The 25,834-nt window shown below is 33.3% G+C and overlaps 1 protein-coding gene and 1 pseudogene across 1 annotated transcript in view; one reads left to right on the top strand and one right to left on the bottom strand.

Moving 5' to 3' along the window:
- Positions 1–25,834, top strand: part of DPYD (dihydropyrimidine dehydrogenase) — a 797,040-nt gene that overhangs the window by 147,168 nt on the left and 624,038 nt on the right. Inside the window, exon 4 of the mRNA XM_019747023.3 lies at positions 11,083–11,170. Coding sequence (XP_019602582.3) covers positions 11,083–11,170 — 88 coding nt within the window. The remainder of the gene's footprint in view (positions 1–11,082; positions 11,171–25,834) is intronic.
- Positions 17,066–17,757, bottom strand: LOC109455461 (N-alpha-acetyltransferase 10-like; annotated as a pseudogene).

The following is a 25,834-nucleotide window of genomic DNA, read 5'->3' as shown; positions in this document are numbered from 1 at the left end:
TCCAATTTCAAATTAATCTATTGCCAAGCAGACCAACACCAAAGACAAAGGAACCCACCCATTTTTCTCACTGGAGGAGGAAACAGAAGGGAGAACAGAAAAGTCAATCCGTTGTTGCAGTCCCATGTGGCAACTGCTTTGATAAAACAGGGTACTCTGGGAGACACCTATGCTGAATTCTGAAACAAGCTTGAAGTGTGGCTCTTCAGGTAGGGGAACAGCGTGTTGGAATGCACAGAGGTTGAAAAATGACTCGACCTACTCATGGAACTAGGGAATTCTCAAGTGGGGCACGTGTTGCCACCGGAGCTATAGGAGTGAAATAGGCAGGAGCCAAGGCTCAAGGATCATTTCTGCCAAAAGTCTCCCTGTAAGTGGGAGAATGTCATGATCAGAAGGGTTTTTATAAAGATCCTCCAGGATTGTGTTAAAACACCTTTTTAAAAAAAAAAAAGATAAATAAAGTTGTGCTGAATACATTTTTTTTTTTTACTGGGGGTACTCAACATAGATACGTAAAAGGAATGAATATTTAAATATAAATGAAATGTGGGGGGTGTTTACCTTTTACTTTAGATAAAAGGGGGAGTGGCATCATTTTTATAGAGTAAAACTTTTAAATTAATCTGTATGGTCCCACACATGAGAATGAACAGTTCCAAATGGAAGAAAATTCAGATCTGGCTATTGCTCTTCAAATCTGTTCTTTCAGCATCTAAAATTTTGCAATCACTGTTGCATTTACAAAGGAAAAAATTTAGACAAAAATCTCTTTTACATGAAGTAAGCCCAGTATATTCTTAAGTCACCATCTTCCAAGTTACATTCAGTAAATCCCCACTTTCACCAGCACAGAACTTAAAATATAGTAGCTTTTTAATAAATAATTTTGACTTGAATTTTTTCTATTGCTCTATAATATCTAGATAGCTAAGATTTGGACTAATTTGTTTCTAAACTCTATTACTGGTGAATGTTATCTTATAACTTTAAGCCCATCTATTTTCTTCCACCTTTGTTTTAACTTAATTGACTTCCTCAGCACGTGTGCTGTTGCTGTTTATTTCTTTGGCCAGACATGACCCTTTGTTCTGTTAGCTTTGTGAACCATCAAATACTCCGAAGTAGATTCCATTGTGGTCATCCTATTAAAAGCTGTTAACTGGATCCTTTGTAAAACTCTTGAAGTATTTAGGGGAGAGAAAAAGAGACTATGGTAGCATCCTGGGTTTATTTTTGCCTGGTCAATTCAAATGACCAATGTGAAAAGAAAAAAAAAGAATTAGGGTAATGTGGTTTTAGTTGCTAACAGCATCTAAAATTTTTTAAAGTCCATGTTATATTTGCTCACTACAAAAATATTCAAACAATATAACACTGTATAAAGTAAAATCTACCCCACATCTTAGTCCACATGCCCTTAGGTTTATATATTTATACAAGTATTATTTTTTCATAATCAACATATCCCAGAAATCTAGGATTTTTATCGTAATAAATAACTTATTTTATTTATAGCTTAACCTATTTGACTTTGTTTCTCTTCTACATCTTTATCAGAAACCAGGTAAAAATCTATATGTCATTATTACTATTATATTATTTCTAAAATTGCCTGCAAATAAGTCATAAAATATACCGCTTTTTCAGTTTTATAATTTGCTGTAAAATTTTAGGGCATCTATGACTAACATCCATGACTCTTTTTGTGTTACCCTTCCTAAAAGGTCTTCACTGACATTAAGGTAAACATATAACACGTGTTTCGAAATTTGAAAAGCTCATCTGCACAGCATGTGGATATGCTACAAACATAACGTCTTTTTTCTCAGAAGCCTGGGAGGATTCTCGATATAAATCAAAGATTTTATGACACTACTGGGGAAATAGTCCAGGTGAAATAAGATTATTGAGTAGTAGGAAAGCTATAATAAAAACTGTCAGTACTGTCACCCAGGTCCCTCTAAGATCTGTAAAGGATCAGAAGTATATTGAGCATCACGTAACAGCTGTCTAGAATGTGAGGGGAGCCACAACTGTAGTGAGCAACATGATGTGGTTTGGAAAAAAATTCCCTGTGGCTTGTAGTTAAATTAAAAATAGTAGGTTGGACTATAAAAGGTATTGTGAAGCTTGGATTTTTGAAAATGACTGCATGCTAACTAGACTATGCTAATCCATTTAACTGATCTTTATTGTGGATGTATGTGGTCACCTGCATATAAAACTTATTCAAATTAAAATGCTATATAAAATATAGGCATTTTCTTAATTATTAACAGTTACATAAGGAAAGGCCATATTTGTACATATATAACATATTTTGTCAGGGGAAAGTGCTACCTTACTCTGGAGGGTGAGAAATACTTTGTTACCATCTTATCAGCTGACAGCCATTGAGAAGGGGAAGGGAGAAATATGGGCACTGAACATGTAGAGGTGCTAGGAGCTAATGAGCAGAGAAGGGATGGAAGAAAGCCTCTTATCACATGGATTTTTATGTTTACTAATTGCATCCTTTAGATGTTCAACAATACATCCATAATAAAGATCAGTTACACTGTTAGTTGTTTCCAAAGCACAGGTTTCACAGTGTACTGTGAAATTTCACAGTCCAACCTATCATCTTGAGTTAACTGATTTTTAGGATGAGAGTATTTTTATATCATACCACTAGCATGGAGAACCAACCAGAAGAAGAAAGGATTTCGTATAAATAGCATTGGATGAGATTGACATGTTGTGTTTTAGTGATTTGGTTCCTGCAGAAGTGCAGCGACTAACTGAGGAATTTTCCATAAACATGTATGGAAACTATATATGTGCCAGCTACTAGCATAGATACTGAGAACCAAATGTCAATTATAGTCTCTGCCCTGGATGAACCCATCATATATATTTTTTAATGGATTGCATCGGGCAATAGATTTTCCTTCCCATCCCTCTTTTTCCCTTCCCTTCCCTTCCCTTTCATTCATTCATTCATTTACATTATTGGGCGGCTAAAATGTACATGGTGCAGTCGTAGCTGCTGTGTGGAATACAGAGAATCACATGTGAATCTAGAACTTGCTGTCAATATTAAGCTCTAGTAAACTCACATCCACAGGGTAAAATCCTACTTGTTCTTTAGTATCCAGCATAAGTACCTCTGTCTGAGAAGGCGTCTTTCATTCTCCTAATGAAAATATTTTTTTCTTGTTCTGAAATCCCCTAAAGAGAAAAGGAAGACTTAAATCATATATTTGTTTTTTAGATAGCCACTATATTTAATGTATGTATGAGGTCTGACAATTTAGATCGTGAACTGCTTACAACGATGTTGCTAACCTTTTTCTATATGAGAGGGATTATTCATGATGAATTTGTACCAACTGGACAAACAGTTAACCAAGTTTACTATTTGGAAGTGCTGAAAAGGCTGCATGAAAAAATTAGATGACCTGAACTTTCGCCAACAATTCATGGCTCTTGCATCACGACAATGCACCAGCTCACACTGCACTGTCTGGGAGGGAGTTTTTAGCCAGTAAACAAATAACTGTATTGGAACACCCTCCCTATTCACTTGATCTGGCCCTGGATGACTTTTTTCTTTATCTGAAGATAAAGGAAATATTGAAAGGAAGACACTTGGATGACATTCAGTACATCAAGGGTAATATGACAATAGCTCTGATGGCCATTCCAGAAAAAGAGTTCCAAAATTGCTTTGAAGGGTGGACTAGGTGCTGGTGTCGGTGCATAGCTTCCTAAGGGGAATACTTTGAAGGTGATCATAGTGCAATTCAGCAATGAAGTAAGTAGCACTTTTTTCTAGGATGAGTTTGCGAACTTAATTATTAGACCTTTAAAAAATTCTTAAATGTCTGAAGTACAAATTATTTTCTCCATTTGCCTAGGGTTGTTAGGTCATTTGCCTAAAGTCTTAAAACCAGTATAGTGCAGTCAGCAATTAAGTATAGGCAATCAAGCACCAGAGCCCGTTCTTTTAACATTTATACTATGGTTTAAAACATTTAAAGGCTTTGGACAAGCAAGCACATCGAGCACTTAATTAATATTAGCATACACATAAGTACAGAAATCTGGGTGCATGCACACAGAATAGGTAGGTAGGTAGGTAGATGAATAGATAGATAGATAGATAGATAGATAGATAGATAGATAGATAGATAGATAAATGTCATACTTATATGCTATGTATTACCTGATTTGCTTATGCTGTCTATATTTATTCTGTCCAGATCTTACAAGGAACCCTATTTTAGGGACGGGTTATCACTCTCATTACTGCAAGACAGAGGAAACTCTATCTGCCTCTTGAATCTATCCATCTTCAATCCCTTTAAGTACTCTCAATCCCCACCATCTTTAAAGTGGATAAAGAATGGTTTCCTAAAACAGTGTTGCCAAGAAGACCATTGCCACAGGACATAAAGCAGAGCTTTTATCTACGCTATTCTCTGGTTTTCTTGATTAAAGAGTACCTCTGTTGTAGCTACACATGACGGATGAAATTTTATCAGAGGTTTTAGGGTCTAGATGTCTACTGGGCAGAAAAACATTTAATAAACTCTAATTTGTTCTGTATTCTTTGACTTTACTGTAACTGTATTATTGATGTATTCAAATTATGAATGTGTAATATTTAATTACTTCTAATAGTTGCAATATAACGTTTTTATTATATTTCAACAATTCAGTTTGTAAGTCATGGTCTCGTACTCTTTAAATAAATTTGTAACAGAGGAAGGGAAATGGGGATGCTCTTCCTTCACTGCTGCAACCTACCGTGATCTCATTTTCTCCAATAATCTCAGCATAATTATCAGCAGTACCATTCATGTGGCAAATAAAACTATTTTCTTTAGATATTTTGGTATTGTTGTTTAGTATTGTTAATTAAATCTTGTCTTATTGTTTATTATTTTTATTTCTAGTATCATAAAGCCCCAGTAGATTCAAAAAGCCTTAAGGACTGACCCCCCCGCTTCCTTTAGTTAGACTCAGTTCTCTGTTCATACCTAATTAATTCTATCTTATGCATATATGCATGATGTGTGTTTATTTCCTTTCAATAAATCTTCCTGCAGTTATTAATTTACTCTAATTCCATCCCATCCTTTTATTCTACCTCTGTACAACAAAAACATATTTTTAAGTTTCATCTTCTCTTGTAAGAAAGAGAAAAATATAAGTTTCAGCATTCTTTAGATATTCATGATGATACTCTCTGTGTTATTAAAATAGGACAATATGTTTGTTTAAAGTTTTCAGAAGGTGATACGTACTGATTTGTGTAAATATTTTATTTGCTTTCCGGGCAATACATATGCAAGTTTATGACTTCTTATGCTGTTGAGGTTTTTGTAGCATACTTAATTCTTAAAAAATAAGAATCTGATAGAAAAGTATCTTTCCAATAGAAGTGGCTATGCTAAAGTTGTTTAAAATTGTAATTAAAGTAGCTTCTTAATTTTAAGAATTAGTGCCTTGATGACTACTAATAGTTAAGGTAAAACCTTAACATTGTCTTCTTGACTTGAGAAACCTCTTGAGGAGACTACCTTTTACTTCTTTTTCTCCTTAAATTAAAATTGGACTCCAGGAGAGAGGATTCTATAGCCTTTTTCTAGCTGTGACTTAACTGCTTTTTTCTCAGTCTTCAAATTACTCTGGCAATGAAGAACTGATGTTGCCAAGAGATGAGGTCAGTACAATATTATCTTTTAAAATTCTAACCTGTCTTCATACATGAATAGGATAGTTCTGGGTGTAAGATGGTACATGTGTTCTAGTAGTTTCTTCGGCTGCCTTCACCACTGGCCTCATTAGGCTACTGGGAGATTTCTGGAGCTTCAATATGCTCATCTATTTATGAAGTGGATATAAAAATAGTCTTATTAATTTTTAAGAATCAGTTATATATGAAGATCAAAAATGAGTGTTAAATTTAACTTAGGTTTTTTCATTTAATTTAAAATATGCAAAAAGTGTATAATACACATTTTTTAGCCATTAGTGTCTGAGAAAACTAATAATGCTCTGACAGATTGCAGAAAGATTGTAGAAAAGTTTTTAACCATGTTTTATTTCTAGTCTCATGATCAAGATCACTCAGCAAACTATTTTGAGCATCAGTGGTATGAATTGTGTACGGTAATACATTTTGCTTCTTTTGAATTGTCTTGAAGTACCCACATGTGAATGGAAATTTTTAGTAGATAATTACCTCTATTTAAAAACTATGTTTTGGCCTTAACCTATACATTCAAATGTATTTTAAGAGCCTTAAACGTGAACATCATCGGTGTGACTAAAAGGCAGAATGGTGGCCAGCTTAAAAAAACTAAGTTGGTTTCACTCAGGTTGCCTTTGCTTTCTAGCCCAGCAGAATGTAGAAGCTGGGCCAAGGTGCATGTTGGAAATATTCAGAGAAATACCCCTGAGCTAGTAAAAACCTATGGTGTAATCAGAGAAGCAGAGTCAGAAAGTATATAGGAAAGGATATTAATGGAACATTGAGAGAAGTGAAGAGAATTATTGGAAGCTGAGAATGGTTCTTAACTGTTCAATGTATCAGAGTATTGAATTAGTCCCTTCATGTTTTAATTAGTCCCATCATGTCTTGGGTCCTTTCATTAAGACAGGTTCTGGGCACAAGGGACGTAAGCTGTGGAACTCAGACATATGTATGACACTTCTAACCTCCATGCCTTGATTCACACTCCTTATTCAACCTGATATTCAATTCTACTCAGTTTCAGTAGGAATATTGCTATTTGGGAAGGATATTAGACTATATATTTGCCTACACTGGTGATTTTTAGGGTAGTGAAGTTAGATACTGTACCCATATGCTACAATTAGTGTTTAATTAGTTAGAAATTCCAAATAAATGTACTGAACATCAAAGATCTGAGGAAATACGACATCAGTATTGCAAAATAGTTTAATTTTTTAAATATAAATACCAACTTGTCCAGTTTGATTGTGTATGGACTAATATAGATTATACATAGCTAGATGAAACAGTCCTGACATGGTTGAACCAAAGACTAGCAAAAGAAAAACAAACACAATGCAGTGTAAGGTGTTAAGCTTTTCAAATAGACCTGTGATTTTTTTTTTTTTAAACTGAGAAATTATTTAAATTCGTGGATTAGAAAATTCTTTAACAACCATAGTTTACAATTGTAACTGCTGTGGATGCTTAGCAGAAAAAGAAGCAGGAGTCTGTTTTTCGATGTGTGCAGAATGAAATGCCGCTTATTTCATTACTCACTATGATATTTTGGGGGTCATACTATGGAGTAAAACTGTTCAGCTTCACTGATATTTGAGGAGAGAAATGATAGCTCTCTTTCCCTGAATAAATGTATATCTAATAGTTTTTGTTCTTAAGTAGCAGCACTAAAGTTTTCATACATTTTTTTATGGTCATGTTGAATCAGGAACGATTAACATTGTTAAGGATTCTATACTTTGCTTGTAATGAAATCCATGGTTATGCTGTCTATTAAATATGGAACTGAAAACAAGTTTATCACTAGTAAAAAGCTACGATATTTCATTGCTTTAAAAATAATTTATATACTCAGTATAAATGTAATTATTTGGGGATTAAAATATTATGTAATTGTTTATCTGAATTAACTTTTGTCTCTTACAATGCATTTAAAAATAAACTTCATTATAACAGAGTAACTTTGAAACATAAAAAGGGAATTAAATGACTGGGGATAAAAACAAGTCTAATTTAAATGTTACTTCTAAGGGAAAATTTATGTAGAACTGTGGTTTGCAATAATTGTTGACATATTCCCCTAAGTACTGTGTCTGTGATTTTTCATGGTATCAATCATTTAAAGCAATTTAGGTAATAGCATTCTGACATGCATTTCTGCTATTTTATTTACACCATTTGCCTACATCATTGTAATACAGTACCTTTCTGATTTGGTACAGTAAATGTACTCTGTAATATCTATTATGGCATGGTCAAAGGACAATTTATTGTCAAATAGAAAAATAGGTCAACACTAATGTCACTTGATGATCAACCCCCACCAAGTTTAATAAAACATCTCACCAGTATGCATTCCAGTGCAGTGGCTGATATTTTATTAGGACTACCTGGCTATAGCAGTAGTGTAATTACTGAGCTGTCAGAGTGATAAGTGGGATTAATGGCAGCCTGATGCACTTTAGGTCTGCAGAGCGCTTAGAGAATTGCAAGATGGTATTATTATCAGAGTCAGCCCATTCTGGCATATTCATGGCGCCAAAGAAAAAAAAAGAATGCTACAATTCAGGTTTGCGTTGCCCTGCCTCATTAACATCTGACATTTCCAACAGCTGTTATTTGTGAACTAGCTCAATAATAAAAGGAGAATTATTTGGTAAAGAGGCTTAATAACCACAACTAAAAATCCTTACATTGTCAGTGTTGTTAAGTGAAACTATTTATGTCAAATTTAAGATTTCTCTGGAAGAACAGAAAAATACACTGGGAACTAATTTGAGTCATTCATACCTGGTGACATTATAACTTTATTTTTTAATTGCTTATTATTCAAGTGGGATGTTTAAAAAAAAGCAGAAAACTTCATTAGGGATAACACACACATGATAAGTGAGATTAATGGCAGTGGATCCCTGTGCATTTATATGTATATATACAAACATATATATGTATATATATGTTGCTTTATTCTTATTAAATGATAGATATTTTTAAAAACTGTTGAAATGGCTTTTTTATAAATTAGAAGATACTTAAGATGGTGTATGATTTGCTGCATTTTTAGCTATTTTATTTTACTACATATTAGGAAATTCTTGTAAACTATTATGAATGCTCAACATAACTATAAGTATCACCTCATTTCAACATCAAGAACCAAAAAGATGATGCATTCTGCTCTGTATGCATTGTTGTCCAATGTATGCTGCTGATAATACTTTCAATAAATTCTTTTTGAACTCAGTGACAGTGTTTTAGGAAAAAAATCATAAGGATGAGAAGATAGGAATTCAATTAAATGATAGATGTGAATCTAACAATGGCATTTAGAGAAATGATAGGAGAGAGGTTTAATGACTACATTTCAGAGAGGACAATTGATTATGAAAAGCCTTCGGTACTCATTGTGTAAAATTTAATTTAGAGTGAAAGCTAGGGGCATAAACCAGAGAAAAGAGATCAGATTTAAAAAACAAGATATTAATTAGGTACTGAGAAATTGGTTCAGATAATAAAGAGGACTCTTCTACTTACAAAAGAATGACAACGAGACTGGTATTGTTTTCTCGAAGGAAATGAACCAAGGTCTTTACACATGGAAGTGGATAGAAAATGAGCCAGCTAGTCACCTTTGTCACTGAGCAACGTAGAATTCATTCTCAGTGAAATTCTCAGAGAATTCTGGTCTTCTGACAAATGTGACAGTATTACATCTTAAGTTTTAGATCTCCAGTCCAATTTTTCTTACTCCTATTCTCACTTTATGCCAGACCAAATTCTACTAGTTCACTTATCCTTTCATATTGTTTCTCTCCAGGCCTTGGCACTGACTGTTTCTGTTCTTGGATTATTGTCTTGAGTGACCCTGAACTCCAAATCCCACCCGCCTTTTCGTCCCTAATGCCCATTCATTCTCCAAGCTTCCTTTAAGCGTTACTGCCCCCAAATATCTTTGCTTGACTTTCTCCCTCCAGTTCTACTGTTCCTCTTATACATTTCCTTGGCAGGCTATTTTCCACCCAAATTTACACTGACTACTACAAGTATGTTTTATATGACTGTAGTTCCTCCAAGCTGCAAACTCCATGACAGCAGAACCATAGTGGTCTTGTTAGTCACTTTTATATTCTCATATCGCAGGTTGCCATGTCACAAGGGTCATTAAATATTTAATAACTGAATGAATGAACATATATTAATGTATAAATTAAGGGCTATATTAGCCAGTGGTTCCAGACCTGAAGTAGTAATTATAGAATCGTGATTCTCACTATGTGGATACAACCACGTATATCAGAATCATTGCAAAGGCTTTTTCAAAAGGCAAATTCCCAGGCTGATCACTCAGACTCACGAGCGGCTCGTTTGTGGAAACTGAGACATTTACCAAGCTTTCCAGATGGTTCTGAGGCACACCAAGTTTGAGCAAGCCTCTGGTCAGTTCCACAGGAAGCAGATTCTAAGAGACTTAGTATGCAGGAAGTATAGAAGATTAACATCTACACAAGAGTGAAGGAATCGGAACTGGACAGACACAGCCACAATGAAGGCTGCAGTGGATCCTGCAGACTTGTTCCCCAAAAGATGGCAAAGGGACTGGGCCTCTAACCCCCTCATTGACCTGTAATTGGAGGCAGGCTGCCACTGGAAAGGGGGCATGACCTTGGTTGAGCCTGTTCTCTTCAGCTGAGGGCAGAGCAGCTGGGGGAGTAAATGCTTCAGTCTGGAAGGGTGTGGATTTGGGCTGTGCACTGAAGCATATATCACAAAGCTCAATTGCCATATGGACAGTATGTAGATTAAAAGACATCAGAAAACTGGATGAGGGGAAGGATGATGAGAGCAAAAGAAGGAGGAGAAAAAGGAAAGATGAAAGGAAAAGTGGGAAGGATGAAGGAAGGAAGAAAAGATGTTACAAGTGGTAAAATGAGAAACTACCTTTCTCACTTGTACAATACTTGTGGTCTACATAGCATAGAAAACTTTTCTCAAAAAAGTGTGTATTTTCTAAGTGTTATCAGTGTAGTGAGGGATCAAAACAAGACTGATTTAGTAAGTGAGTGAATAATGTATCTTAAATAATCATGATCCTCTTAAACTCTAAGAGGAACACCGAAAGAAGAGATGGTTATTAGCCTGAGTGGTACTAGTTTATACATCTCTGAAGGTGTGCAAAAAGTGAAAGAATATGATTACTTTATTGCTTAAAAAAAGATTTTGTACTTAAGAATGGTACAATTTTATCTGTTCTTACTAAACACTAACTGAATGGGCACAGGGCAGACAATATATACTTAGAAAGCTTCTTTAATCCATTGTTTTTTATTTCCTAGATGCCTGAAATGTGCAGATGCCCCCTGTCAGAAGAGCTGTCCAACCAATCTAGATATCAAATCGTTCATCACAAGTATCGCAAACAAGGTAAATTCAGATTTATCTCTGCAAATGAAATTAATAATGATCTCTATTTTGACCTGTGATTAAAGCATAAAGCTTGTCTTAGTGAATTGTGTGAACATATTAAAATATGATTTCTATAGGTATGTGAAAAAAGTGGCACATTTTATTAATTAGTCTCTTCCAAGTTGTGATATGATTATTGTGAAAATGAACATTATTGTTTATTGTCTTAATGATTAGTTTATGTTGAAATTAATGATCTTTTAACCCAGGCATTCACTGAATATATTGACACTAGCTTAAGCTTGCTAAATGCTTATGGATAGGAACTGTCATTGTTTATGAAAACACTTTTCAAACTTGATACTGAAAAAGAGTATTAAGCATGTAAAATATCTTTGTTTTATTTTATTTTATTTTTTTAAATTTTATTTTATTAAATTTATTGGGGTGACAATTGTTAGTAAAATTACCTAGATTTCAGGTGTACAATTCTGTATTACATCATCTATAAATCCCATTGTGTGTTCATCACCCAGAGTCAGTTCTCCTTCCATCACCATATATTCAATCCCCCTTACCCTCATATCTTTGTTTTAAAATGTGCTTTGGTATTAAGTCTGGCGCACCGAGCTACATCAAGGCAGAGGACTTCTCTGTTCTAAAATTCAGTTAATTAAAAGTTTGGAATAATTCATAGAGAATGATAGAGTTGTAAACAAAGATCTCCCCCAAACCAAAATAAATAAATAAATAAATAAATAAATAAATAAATAAATAAATAAAACAGAAAACAGGAGTTTATGGACATGAGTAGAACAAAAGTAATTTTGAGCTTCAAGGGTTTTTGTTTGTTTGTTTGTTTTAATCAACTTAAGACTAAACCCAAGCTCAGTTTTCATTCACTAAGTAAATGGTTGATTGAATGATTAGTAGTATCTTTTGTTTGTGAGTGGAGCATTGTAAGCTCTTAGCCAAGTGTCTTATCTTTTAACAATTGAGAAGAATCTGAAGGAACTCTTACCATAAGGATGCAGAGAATTATTTTCATAAGGTTTAACACTTATTTCCTAAAATGCTACAAAAATCCAATGTGCTCCTTCAACAACCAGGTCGCTTTTTATATATAAAAATCTTTACTTAATATGTCAATTATTTTAAAATATTTTAGGAGAAAAATGATAAATTTATATAGTGTTAGGATTTCAAAAGAATTAAAGATTATTACTTAGGTAAAGGGAATGAATGGTAGTAATCTACATGGTTAGATTTACTAGGATTTGAAATCTAGATTGAATTTTTAGATTGACTGCTTATTGTGAATCCAGAGAAAATTACTTATTTCTTTATTAATTTATGAAAGAAAGATCACATGTGTCTTACAAGGTTGTGGTATAAACTGAATAATACGAGTATGTGAAAATGTCTAACATAGTAATTATTCAACAAGTAATTGCTGATGTGGAATTATTAAATTTCCTATTCATTCAGTGGTAAATACGATACAAATTATTACTATTTTTATAGTTGTTATTTATTGAACACCTATTACCTACCAAACATTTCTGCCTTTTAGAAGTTCATAATCTATGAGCAATTACAGATATATTAAAAAAATAAATAACCATAACTCAATGTGTTTAGTGCTGCAATCCAGGAAGAGAATTAAGCATGTAAAATGGCAGGAATGTGGGTGTATACATGGCAGGTTTGGGGAAATGTAATAAATTCATTGTAACTAGAACAGAACCTAGATACATGAAAAAGAATGGTGGAAAGAGAATGATAGGATTAGGCTATGAAAATCTTTGAATTTTATGGTCAATATTTGAGATTTAATCCTGTAGGTACTAGGAAATATTCAATGCTATAAATTTGTTTTGTATCTAATAAGATGAATTCTGGGAAGGGATCTGTTATTTACTTCAGAATATACCAAACAGCCATCATCACAGGACCTTTGTCTTATATGTAAAAATAAATAACTCATCTGGAACATATATATGAAATCTCATTTGTTTAAGCTTGATGTTATGAGACAAGGAGTGAAACAAAATGTCCAAAGTTTAAAGTCTATAATGTTTTGGCTATAATTTTACCCAAGGTCGCATTCCTGACTTCAAATTATAATACATGCTAGCTAAATTTTCCCTAGATGTTCCAAAATTCAGTAGCGACTTTGTGACTCTAATTAGTGTATACCTCCTTCATTCAAATTATTAAAAATAAAAAAGATAATAATGGTATTCTTTGAACAGTTTATAAAATGTCTAAGCAAGATCAGAATCATCTGTATTTTAGGAAAACTTTGTTTTATTAATTTGCCCATATTATTTACTACCTAATGAAGCATTGCACTTAGGGTATTTATTTAAACAGATTTCTATATGAAGAGAAGATATTTGGAAATATTTAATTGAAAATTAAATTTTTTGCCAGACATTTAAGGAACTCTATTGTAAGTAGTATTTTGTTGAAGAATCACTGTAGCAATCATAAAAGGTTAGAGACTCTTGTTTTTTAAAGCCTGCAGCTTTTTAGATATTTACCAGCTGTGTACAATGTAGGCTGTCCCACATTGCTCTGCCAGTGGACCTGAACTCAGGAGGGGGGTTCTTTCCAGGTTGAGAGGGTAATTGAATCGCCAGACTCAATGAGCCTTACGCCTCTTTGAGAAAAGGATGTCACTTGTGTTGTATTGTGTTAGGTTTCTGTGATTCAGTGGAGTTTAGGCCAATACTTCCATTCTTTATTTTCTTACAAACTGGATTACAGCTATAGTTTCCAAAGGTACACTCAATTCTTTTGTAACTCCTCAGTCAGTTTTTCTCTGTTTCGTTCATGCAGGCTGTTGTTTGCAATTGTAACTCTCAATTGGAAGTACACGTTTCAGATTCATCAAACTGTGAATACTGGCTTATATTTCTTGATAGTTTTCCTTTGGGAAAAAATAGTACTTTATATTAGAATGCATGAGGTCAATCTATAAATGTAGTTAAAAATAAGGACTGTTTTAAAAAAATGTTCCTTTGTTTGCTTTATTTTAAACAATAGAGATATTTTCTCTTCAAAATTTTACATTAAATTGTAACACATTGATTTTTCCACTGATTGGCATATTTTATAGAATTTGTGTGCTCAGATTTGTGTGGCTTTGGTATCTAGATAAATAAATTTAATAATACACAGAGAAAAGCTGAGTGAATGACTCAATGTAAAATAAAAGGCTCTTTATCATAGATCCCTGTTGAAAGTAACAAGTCAAAGGAGTAACAAGAAGTCAGAGGATCAACAAGATTTAAGCAGCAGAATTTATTGAGAAATACTATTGACAACAATATTTTTATTTTTAAAAACTGTCAATATATGTGTATATGTGTATACATACATACGCGCACACACACACACACACATATACACATGATGCACATTACAAAGTAGAAGTATAATAAATAGCTTTAGTCCGTCCTCCTTTTGGGTTTGTTTTTCAAATTCAATGGCTAAATTCAATACCCTTATCCAATAAAACGTTGATAATTCCCAGAATAATTTTCTCAAAGCATCATAGCTCTAATTATCACTTCCTTTTTCAAAAACCTTAAGTAGCTCCCCAGTACCTAGAAACTATTGTCCAAATACATATCTATTATGTAAGCCTATGGGGCTTTCTCCCATTATTATGATAGGAGTAAGTAGATGAAAAAAATATATTAGGAAATCCACCCAGTATTTTGAAAATATACATGAATATTTTATATATATATTTTAAAAAATAATGATAAGATGTCAGGTTTTCTTCAGTACACAAGTCTAGTTTCCTAACTTTTTTGCAAGATAGTAATTATGAGCACCTGTATCCATTTCAAGCAGACTGACAGAAACTTACCTACCTGTATAAGATGGTGCTCAAGTGAAAACAACTTTTAAAAACTCTCTCTGTTATGCTCCCAGAGAGTAAACAAGCCATCATCATACACTGAATATGCCATTTTGTTTAAATAAATACTTCTGAAGTCATGTATCAATTTCCTTTATAGTTTAGATACCAATTTTTGAGTAATGTGAAAGAAAATGTATTTTTTTTCTAGGACTGAATATATTCTAAATTTTACAACAGCTGTATATTATGGGTCTGTGTCACGTGGGGTCTTAACCTGAGTGGTCTTGTGGCATAGAGTAAGGTACAGTAATACTAATGAGCTCCTCCATATCGCAGAAGATAATGTTTTCTGTATATTAATTCTATCCTTATAAAACTTGATAGATAGTATTGTTAATTCTTTATTAATCAATATTGGATTAGTTTTGTTCACATTTTTGCCAGTTTTCTTTATTCCTTTTTTTCTTTTCATCTTTTCTTTTTTTTGGTTGGAATTTCCATGGGAAAGCAGCTTACTTTTGGTTGAAATGCATACTTAAAATTTTTATTTAGTAAGAGTTTGTTATTGGCAAGCTCCTGTAGTTTTTGTTTCTGATTCTGTTTTTACATTTATTCACTTTTGAAAAATACCTGCACTAGGTGTAGAATTCAGGCCTGGCAGTTATTATTATTATATATTTCACCTCTTGAAAGATACTATTTCAGTGTCATTTTGCATGGTTTGATGCTATTGGAAAAAATCAACAGAAGCCTAATTGTTGATCATTTTAGAATAATATGTCTTTGGAGGGGTGCTGTTTTGAAGATCTTTTCAGCTTTAGTGTTCAACAATTTTATAATGATATATTTAAGTCTGGAGTTATTTTTGTTTATCCTGCTTGGTTTTCATTGGAATTCTTCACTCTGTGGATTGATGTCTTTCACCATTTTAAGGAATTTCTCATTGTCTCTCTTCTCTCTTTTTTGGAACTGTCTCTCTCTCTCTCTCTCTCTCTCTCTCTCTCTCTATATATATATATATATATATATATATATATATATATATATATATATATATATATAGCCAAAAAAATGTATACACATTTTAATAAAGGAAAAAAACTATGTTAATTGTAATATTCAATATATACTGATGACAAAAGATGAATACAAGTCATGTTTGACTTCTGCAATTACAAGAGGTGTTCAAAGTGGTTACCATCAGTATCCAGACACTTCTGATTATGGCAAACTACTGAGTGAGCAACGTTGACCGAAGTGTCCACTTGTATACATTTTTTTTTGGCACTCTAGGTGTATACGAGATCTGACAATTACATTCATGAACTTTTGCAATGATGTTGCTAAACTTTTTTGATATCAGAGGGATTATTCATTATGAATTTGTACCAACTGGACAAACAGTTAACCAAGTTTACTATTTGGAAATGCTGAAAAGACTGTGGAAAAGTTAGATGACCTGAACTTTTTGCCAACAATTCATCACAACAATGCACCAGCTCACCCGGCACTGTCTGTGAGGGAATTTTTAGCCAGGAAATAAATAACTTTATTGGAACACCCTCCCTACTCACCTGATCTGGCCACCAGTGACTTCTTTCTTTACCAGAAGATAAAGGAAATATTGAAAGGAAGACATTTTGATGACATTCAGGTCATCAAGGGTAATACAACGACAGTTCTGAAGGCCATTCCAGAAAAAGAGTTCCAAAATTGCTTTGAAGTGTGGACTAGGCTCTGGTGTGTACCTAGCTTCGCAAGGGGAGTGCTTTGAAGGTAACCATAGTGATATTCAGCAATGAGTTAGCACTTTTTCTAGGATGAGTTCTGGAATTGTCAGACCTCGTATGTATGTGTATGTGTATGTGTATAGATATATAAATTTAAAACACTGGTAGCTTTTAATTCATTTTTCAAGCCTATCTATAACTTCTTCCCTCTGCCAACAGGGTGACGTTTATTGTGAAACCTGGCGGGGAGAGGATAGGATGGGCAGGCCAGGGCTTAGAGAGGCGTGCTTGCAGGCAATGGGAGTCCTACTCGGAGGCTTCTGATCTGTCCTTGACATCGTGCTCTCTGTGGTCTTGCTGATCTTACTGGGGTCCTTGCTGTCACCACCGCTGTCCTTGACAGCCAGACCCTTCTCCTCACAACACGCCTCTCCTGAGCTTGGCAGTGACTTGCCCTTGCTCTCCAACTTATTCTCCATGGAGCCCACCATGTGCCTGCCGTTCTCCTTCAGCTCCAGGTGCCACCTCCACTCCTCCTCCATCTGGGTGAGATCCCGCTGTGTATGCACCTTTCCCATCTGCATAGTGTTTGGGCTTCACTTCGCTGATCTGAATGAAAGTTGTGGGTGTTGAAATAGAGGTGCAGGGTGACCCAGTTACACATCCTGTTATACAGGGAGATGTATTTAGCATTGATGTTCTCAATCATGGCAGCGAGGCCTGGTTGCTCAGCTTCAGAACCGGGCCGAGGTGGGGGTGGGAAGGCTTCACAGCCAGTGAGGTGGTAGGTCCATGGGGCGCGTCATCTGGATCCTCTTCCGTTATGGCCAGGACATACTCCACAATCCCCCCATTCTCGTTCTCAGCAGTGTAAGAGAGCTGGGCCAGGGGAGGCTGTAGTAGAAGTAGTGTTTCATCCGGTAGTTTTCAGGCAGCCATAGCAGGTTGGGCTGCTGTTTGCCCATCAGGTCCTCAGGCCTCACGTTGCAGATGCTCATAACCGCATCTGGGCTCCCAGCTCCCAGCCGCCGTGAATGTGCTGCTAAGTCACTGGGTGGCCGGGCGTCAGCCATGGCGGGCAGGGGTTGGGAGGAGGTGGGGGGGGGGCATCATTTCTTAAAATATAAATACTTATTTTTGTACTCTGAGAGTTCCATGATCCATAGTTTCTATGAGTCTGATTATACTGTCTGTGATTTCTACTGGCCACTCACTCAGAGTACTGTTTCCTTGTATATTTATTTATTTATTTTACCTTAGCTGCTTATGTTTTAGCTGTATTTGAAGTTCTGTGAGGATTGAGATGAATACATGATTGTTTAAGGGATTTACATTTGCTTTCTCAGAGGAACTGAAAATGTAAGCCTGTGTTCACCTGGTTTGGCAAATGCCTTTAAGGTGATTCCATTTATTTCTCTGGCTTAGTGCCTTGTCATTTTCAGACCCTGGACATGGCAGCTAGCTCATAGATGCATTCGTGATGACTTCTAAAAAAAGCGTTTTACCTATAATTTTAACTTTTAAAATTAGAAGAGTAACAGCAGATAACTATGTGCTCAATACCTGTGGAAAAGTGCGATACATATTTAAGATCTAATAGATAGTCTAGATTGCTTGGGACACAAATTTTTATTGGTAAATACTGGAATAGTAATTGGCAAGGTGTATGGAAGAAGGAAACTTGAAAAATAAGAAAATAAAGATTTGCCACATCAGCTACTGAAACTCACTATAAAACTACTATAATCAAAACAATATGATATTGGTACAAGAATACACATTTCTGGAACAGATGAAAGTCTGTAAATAGAACCAATTAAATATCAGACCATAACTTATAATGAAGAGGACATTTCAATTCAGTGAAAAATCATGGATTCTTTGAAAAGTGGTTCTGGTATAATTTTTACTTTTAGAACATTTCATCTGGCCATCTAACATAAATTTTAGGTGGACTAAACTTTTAAGTGTAAAAAGAAACATTTAAGGATAATTTTGAAGCTAAAAACTACATGAGGGCAAATTTTATTATGTGCATTGCATTTTAAAATAAAACTAACCAAGCTTGAAACCAAGTGAAAAAATTTTGCCATGTATATTTTAGGCTAAGTGCTAACTTCTCTGTTTATCAGGGTTCCTGAAAATTTAAATAAGATTAAATAAGTAATAACCCAACATACTATATGCATGGGCAAAGGTTATAAACATTATAGAAGAGGTAATACAAATAATAACAATATTGGAGATGTCCTAATTCCATATTATTCAGAAATATGTAAATCAAAGGATGGGGCATCAATTTTCTCTCATACGATTATTGAAATTGAAAGGTTCAGTAATCTCCTATCTTGTTCAGTAAGAAGAAAACAAGACGTCTTATACAGTGAAAATATATTTGACTATTACAAATATGTATACTGTTGTGCCATCCGTGTATTATTTTTTTCTTCCTGGAGAAATAAAAGTGCCACCATGTAATAGCATATGAACAATACTAGTTGTAATGATTGTAGGATTGTTTAAAGTAATGAAAAACTTGAGGCAACTATAGTGCCCATCATTAGGAAATTTGCTAAAATGTTATACTACATATTATGGAATATTATGAGGCTATTGTTTAATTAAAAATGCATTATTTATTGATCTACAAGTGTATCCCTATTAAGTGAAAAAAAGTAAGTTGGATGTTAATATGAATAGCATGACACTGTCTTTAGAAAAATTCATATATATACATATATGTATATATATTTAGGTGATATATGTATATATATATATATATGTGTGTGTATATATATGTATATAAGCTAAATATGTCGTAGAAGGATATAATTTAAACTTTAGTTTCCTTAGTTGATTGAGATTGAGGGAAGGGTGAAGAGAGGTTATTGACATTTTTCTTATAAATCTCCGTATAATTTTACTTCTACAGTTAGCATGTTTATTTTTAATAAAAATAATAATTAACATTCAATAGTAAAATAAAATAAAGCTGAAAGTTTACAGAGTAACATGTGACAAGCCCTAGTCTAAGTTTTTATTTTGGTGTAGAGTGCAAGATTTCTTTTCCTAAATGACTAATAGTTCCAAATCTGTTGGTTAAATAATGTATTTTCCCACTATTCTGGAATGCCACATTTATCACGTATTTAATTTCATATTCATTTGGATCTATTTCCAAACTCTCTATTTGTCCTAGTGATCTATCTATCTTTGACAGGACCATGATGTTTTTATTATTATGCTGTATAATACACCTTATCATTAAGTAAGACCATTCCCCAGATATTGCATTTATTTTCAGAATATCCTAACTTTTCTCACGTGTGATAAAACTAGTTTTATAAAATGAATAAATGTTGTACAAAATAATTATGGAATACTGCGTTCAGACTACAATAAAATACAAATTTAAAAGTATTAATGCAAATGTATGCTCATCTTGCCTCATTCATGTATCAGTTGGTATACCATTTGCCAAATTTTCCAGAACACAACCTTTACTTCTAATATATAACTTCATAGTATTGAATCTGTCAAATGGTAGGATACTAAATTTACTAGTGGTAAAGACAAAGGGCTGGAATATTATTTTCAAAATGTCCCATCTTTAATGTATTGTGCTGAAAAAGATTTATGGATGTTATGTTGTTTATTAAATCATTAATGCTTATATAAAATCTATCTCATTTTTGTTTTGTAATACAACCTTTGCAGCTTTAAAAGACTGTAGTTTTACTTTTAACCATAGCCAATACAATATGTGAGAGTAACCGCTTTTTCTCATATTTCCTTTAAAAAATGAGCATTTGCTTCTGAAAAACCTTCTATAACTCAAAGAATTTAGTCATTCATTACAAAATGTAAGCAATATAAAATTTAAAGTAATGTCAGTATAACTAAATGGGAAAAGGTTTTTATTGTACATCTTAAGCCATTTTTATATGAAATAATACCACATTGTTTGTTGTTGTGTGTATGTGCGGATGCATTTAAACATACTTTTGTGAATATTTTTTTAAAATTTAAACTTTTTAAAACAGATCAATGATTAATAGTCTATATATGTATATGTAAATTAACTGGAATTACAACTTTTTTCTTTAGTATAATCAAGACAAAGAAAACCTGTATAAACACATAAAATACTAGTTAGAATATGTTAGTATTAATAAAAGTCAATGTAACAGCATCTAGACAAATGAAATTTTAATCTAACTAGCCATGTCATTGTATAAAAAGGAAACTTGAAACCCAGCAAGGCTAAGTTATTTATTCCAGGTTACACAATACTTGATAATGTAACTGAATATTCCTGAATTCTTGCCCAGTGTGCTTTTGTCTGCATCACACTACACCAAATATATGAATAACATATGTATATTCTGCGTCATTATTAAAATATAAAGTGATAAATAAGTAATGCATTTGCTATTATGACAGAGTTTTATAAGTACTATTAACATTTTGAATAGCACAATAGACTATCTTGAAGAAATTGCAGTTTAGTGTTTGAACACTACTTTCATAAATTTAAGAATTTTAAGTAAATTATTATAATCAAAAACATTTATAATTTTGAAAGTCATAATGGGTTTAAATTAGTGTACGTGGAATGGAAGTTTTTCTGATAAAGCTATTTGTATCCACTGTACAAATAGTGGCTGACAGCTGGTTATCAGCCATAATATAATAACACACTATGGTAGATACCACAACACCCTGTCAATTAAAAAAATTTCTCATTCTTGTCAGTGAAGAGCAAACTCTCACAAAATAACTTTATTTTATTTGAATAGAAGAAAATAGGAGTGTTCAATTAGAGTCTAGCTCTACTAGCATAAATAATGAAATTCTGTCCTTGTTAAGTAATTGTCTTACACCTAAGATGTTCAACAATGGTCACTGAGTTTGTTTTAAATTTTGTTTGGGCTAAGATTATTTGGGGTGAGATTTTTGGAGCTCTTTCTCACTTTCAATTTGTAATTTTGCTATTACATCTATTTGTTATTAAGAATATCAATTCATTTTTAAAACTTGGCTAACAATTTCACTGAGCTGAATATTTTTGCCTTTTTAATAACAAATGATTTTTTAAAAACAACAAAAACCTGCAGAGTTTATTTCTGTGTTGCCAAACATTAGTATATTTTAAATTAAATCAGAGATGGAATAGTTATCAATTATTTGCTGAGTAGACAGTAACATGTGTGATATTGCTTTGTTTTCAGTATAACATCTTTCAGAAGAGGGAGATATATGAGTGCAATAGTAAACCCAGACACTAAATTTCTACTTCAAGCTCCTAGAAACCAAATTCCCTTTTAGTATATAGTATGTGTATATTTCTGTCTGTTCAAGTAAAAATAATCATTTTTGATCCATAATTATGGTTACCTTTAACAAAATATATAATTCAGTTGGGTTGTTACGAAAAATGATCTCAATTAGAAATAACATTTATGAAATAAAATTAGAGACAAATCTTTTAGCATTTTTTATGTGGCATATCATGGGATATTCTATCAGTATTAATCTTACTTCAGTTTCAGTCATTTCAGAAATTAATACATTTTCATTTGCTTGCAAGCTATGTAATATTTATAAGCGATACTTGTAGAGTTCTACTTTTGCCTTTTTCCCCTTAGCTTTATTTAATGATATTAACTCTAACATGTCTTTTTTATATTTGCATTGAAGTTTAGATGTAGAAAGGCATCTGTCTCCTTGAAAATAATTATATTATGAATTATTGTATATTATTATACATGAACTCTAGCATACACTGAATAAAATCATGCATCTTATTGTTTATCTCCAAATATAATAACCCAGTAGAAATGAAAAAAAAATCATACCTCTGTAAATTTCTTACAAAATCTATTGCACATTTTATTATTTGCTCTGGATAAAGTGAGCATTTTCATTTTCACTGCAGATATTCACGTTTACTTTAAAATGGTCATTCAAAAATTGTCAAGCACATTATTCTTTTTGAATTTTATAGAAATGTTTATTTTTGATAGTAAAAGATAAATGTAACCAAGTGAATTTCTAGTATATTTTACTAACTGCTTACAGGCAAGGAGAATAGATTAGATATGATCTCGGACCTCAAAAAAATAATAGACACGTGTCAGAAAAATATTCAATTATTGTAAATATACATTAACAGATATGATGATCAAAAGGATCTAATATAAAGAAAATATTCTGGTATTGTGCTTCTAGTTGGAAAATGGCTGAAATATTGAGAAAGCTTTTTAAAGAAAACCTTTGAACAATGATATAAGATATGTAAAGGATGGTTTTTGGTACAGACAAAAATGCTTTTCTGTTTAGCTGGAACAATCTACAGGCAACGATACTCATTCTTCATGCGTATACCAAAAGGCCTCTCATATAACAGATAGTTAATAAATACTTGACGGTTAATGAATTGAATACATGTGCATGTGTACACTATGTTATTATCTTAACTAACTCATGAGGAAAATGGTAAGTTCTCAAGTTAATCAAATACAGAAAGGTAGCTAGGGTGCAGAAAATAGGAGAAGTAGAAGTATAATTTCTATAAGATATGTAAAGAATTATGCCTCTATTTACATGCCTCCATGCCATTTTTTTATGGCTTAGTAGAGTGAAGATAGTTTTTCTTTCTATATATATTTTTTGCTTTTCTTATTCTATCTACTTCCCAACATAGTTTTCTTTAATAAACATTAAAATTTTAAACTTTTAGAATTAACATTTTAAGAAAATCTTTTTAGGGGAGAAAGCCCAGGGAGATGGCATGGGGACTTAATCTAACAAATTTATTCTATACTACATAATATACTAGGCATCTTATCTGTGTCGAGTTTAAAAAAAATCTTAATATAAATATAACTAATGAAGAAGGAATTTTGATCTGTGTTTCTCAAGTGACAAAACAGAAGCTAAGAGCTATTACATTTTCCCCCAATCATATGGTATAAGCAGGCTTCACATCCAGGACTGTACTGCTCTGAAGTCCGTCCATGCACACGTGTGTGTGCGTGCACGCGCATGTGTACCAATGTGTGTTTTTCAGTTTAGTGTCTCAAGGTCACATAAAATTTTATAAGAATGGCTATTTATTTCCTTGCACGTTAAGTTTAAGTAAGACTAAAGTAAATTCATAGTTCTAAAGGTCTACTCATATAACTTTTCTAAAATGTAGTATTTCTGAGATATGAAGAGAGGATTTTTCTTACTAAAACTAGCCAAACCTATTCTTGTGTCTCCATTTCTCCTTACAAGAATGTGAGTACTGTAACGGCAGACATTTTTGTGTGTTCTCTTCATGATTTATCCTCACTCTCCTTTGCCAAAGGTATGAAGATCCATAGGTTGTCTATTGAGGAATGGTGACAGCCTGACAGAGTGTTCCTTGTGTTGTTATTTTCCATATGTGTTACATTGAGACATTTTGTATTCAATGAATGTACATCAGTACACTCACCATTATTTAGCTCCATCCAGAAATATAAGTAATGTTAATTCACCCTTGTCATTCATGCAAACTTTTCTGAATTTTAGCCCAAGTATTTTTTTTTTTAAATGCAACAGATTGGAGTTTATCTTGGAAGGGTGCTTCCATCTGTGAAAACTGTCATTGGAAAAAGGAAGAACACTTTAAAATAAATCCACCAGCTGTATTGATAATGTTGCAGTGCTATGAAGGCCTGGATATGATAGAACTATTTGTGAAATTAGTTATACCATATGAGAGAATATAGCTGGCTTGTGGGTTTTTCATGTTTCTTTGTAATTAATGACTTTAAAAACCATTAAAGTGTAGAGGTATGGCACTAATGCGGTCTCAAGCTATAACTTTAAAATAAAAAGCGAAGAATAAAAGTTAAGGTTATTTTAAAGTTAACTTGCATAAATGGTACATGTTATACCTTAGAACTTGTTTTATAAACCCCAAAGAGTAATAGAAAATTCAACACCTATAAATAATGGGTAAGTTGATGGGCTGGAGAACATCCAATGCGTAGTCTTTTGTGTTGATATAAATACAACAAACATATCAAACATCATTTTTGTCTTTTAGATTTTGTTCAAAGAAGAGGTAAAAGACTTCATGCTTTATACATAAATCTATGCACAGAAGATCAAATATTTATATTTGATTCCTCCTAACATAGCTCTGTACATTTTTCTTCACACAATAGAAGGCTAAAATGCTTGTGACTGATTGAATAACATGAAGAAACCAGTTGAAGTGGTTCTATATTTTCTAGAAGGACACTGCTGGGGTGCCTTTAAAGTGCCCTTCTAAATTTAAATTTTATAGCCTTTCCTTTTAGAAAAGCTTAAGAGCTCACAGAATAGGAGTGAAACCTCTTGTTTAAAAGGAGGACTCAAGAAAAGTTCCCACTTACTATGGAGAGACAAAGTTGATATTGCTCTTGATGTTCAGGATGGGAAGAGTGGAGGTGTTCCCTGTCTAACAAAGTGCTGACTGTCTCTGGTTCTGAGGACACAGATCCCTGCTCAGCTGAGTTCTCTAGCGTGTCTTCAAAGCTATTTGTGAGAGATGGATTGCAAATGTGACTTCTGAATCGCTGCTTAATGTAGGCTCAACCCATTTTCATGTTTCTGTGTTGTGATACATGCCAGTGCTTTTCTTTTTTTAGGTGTGATCATGTCTGCTCCTTCCATTCCCTATCTTTGTACTCCCTTTCTGAGAATTTCCGCATGATCTATACAGTAATCTTTCCAGTTAGTGCCTTAATACTGTCACCTTCTTTTAAAAAGTGGCAATTAAATACTAAACCCTTAGGTTGGTAGTCAAGATTCTCCATAACTAGTTGCAAGCACTTTTTTCAAATATATCTTCTAATCATCATTTCCTAAGTGAGTGAAAGAACTATTGTAGCAAAATTGCCCAATCGTTATGCCAAGACATTTCTGAACTTTCTTGAATATTTACTGATATCAGTCCAGAGTGACTCATATGTCATTCTCTCTCTTCTCTTAGTCCAGAATCATTTTGACAGCCACCCATTTAAAACTGATTTTAAACCTCAGCCTGAAATGACTACT

This window comes from Rhinolophus sinicus, chromosome 7 (assembly GCF_057876585.1).
Source record: "Rhinolophus sinicus isolate RSI-liver-muscle chromosome 7, RSI-T2T, whole genome shotgun sequence".
NCBI lineage: Eukaryota > Metazoa > Chordata > Mammalia > Chiroptera > Rhinolophidae > Rhinolophus > Rhinolophus sinicus.
This window is presented reverse-complemented; position numbering and strand designations above follow the sequence as displayed.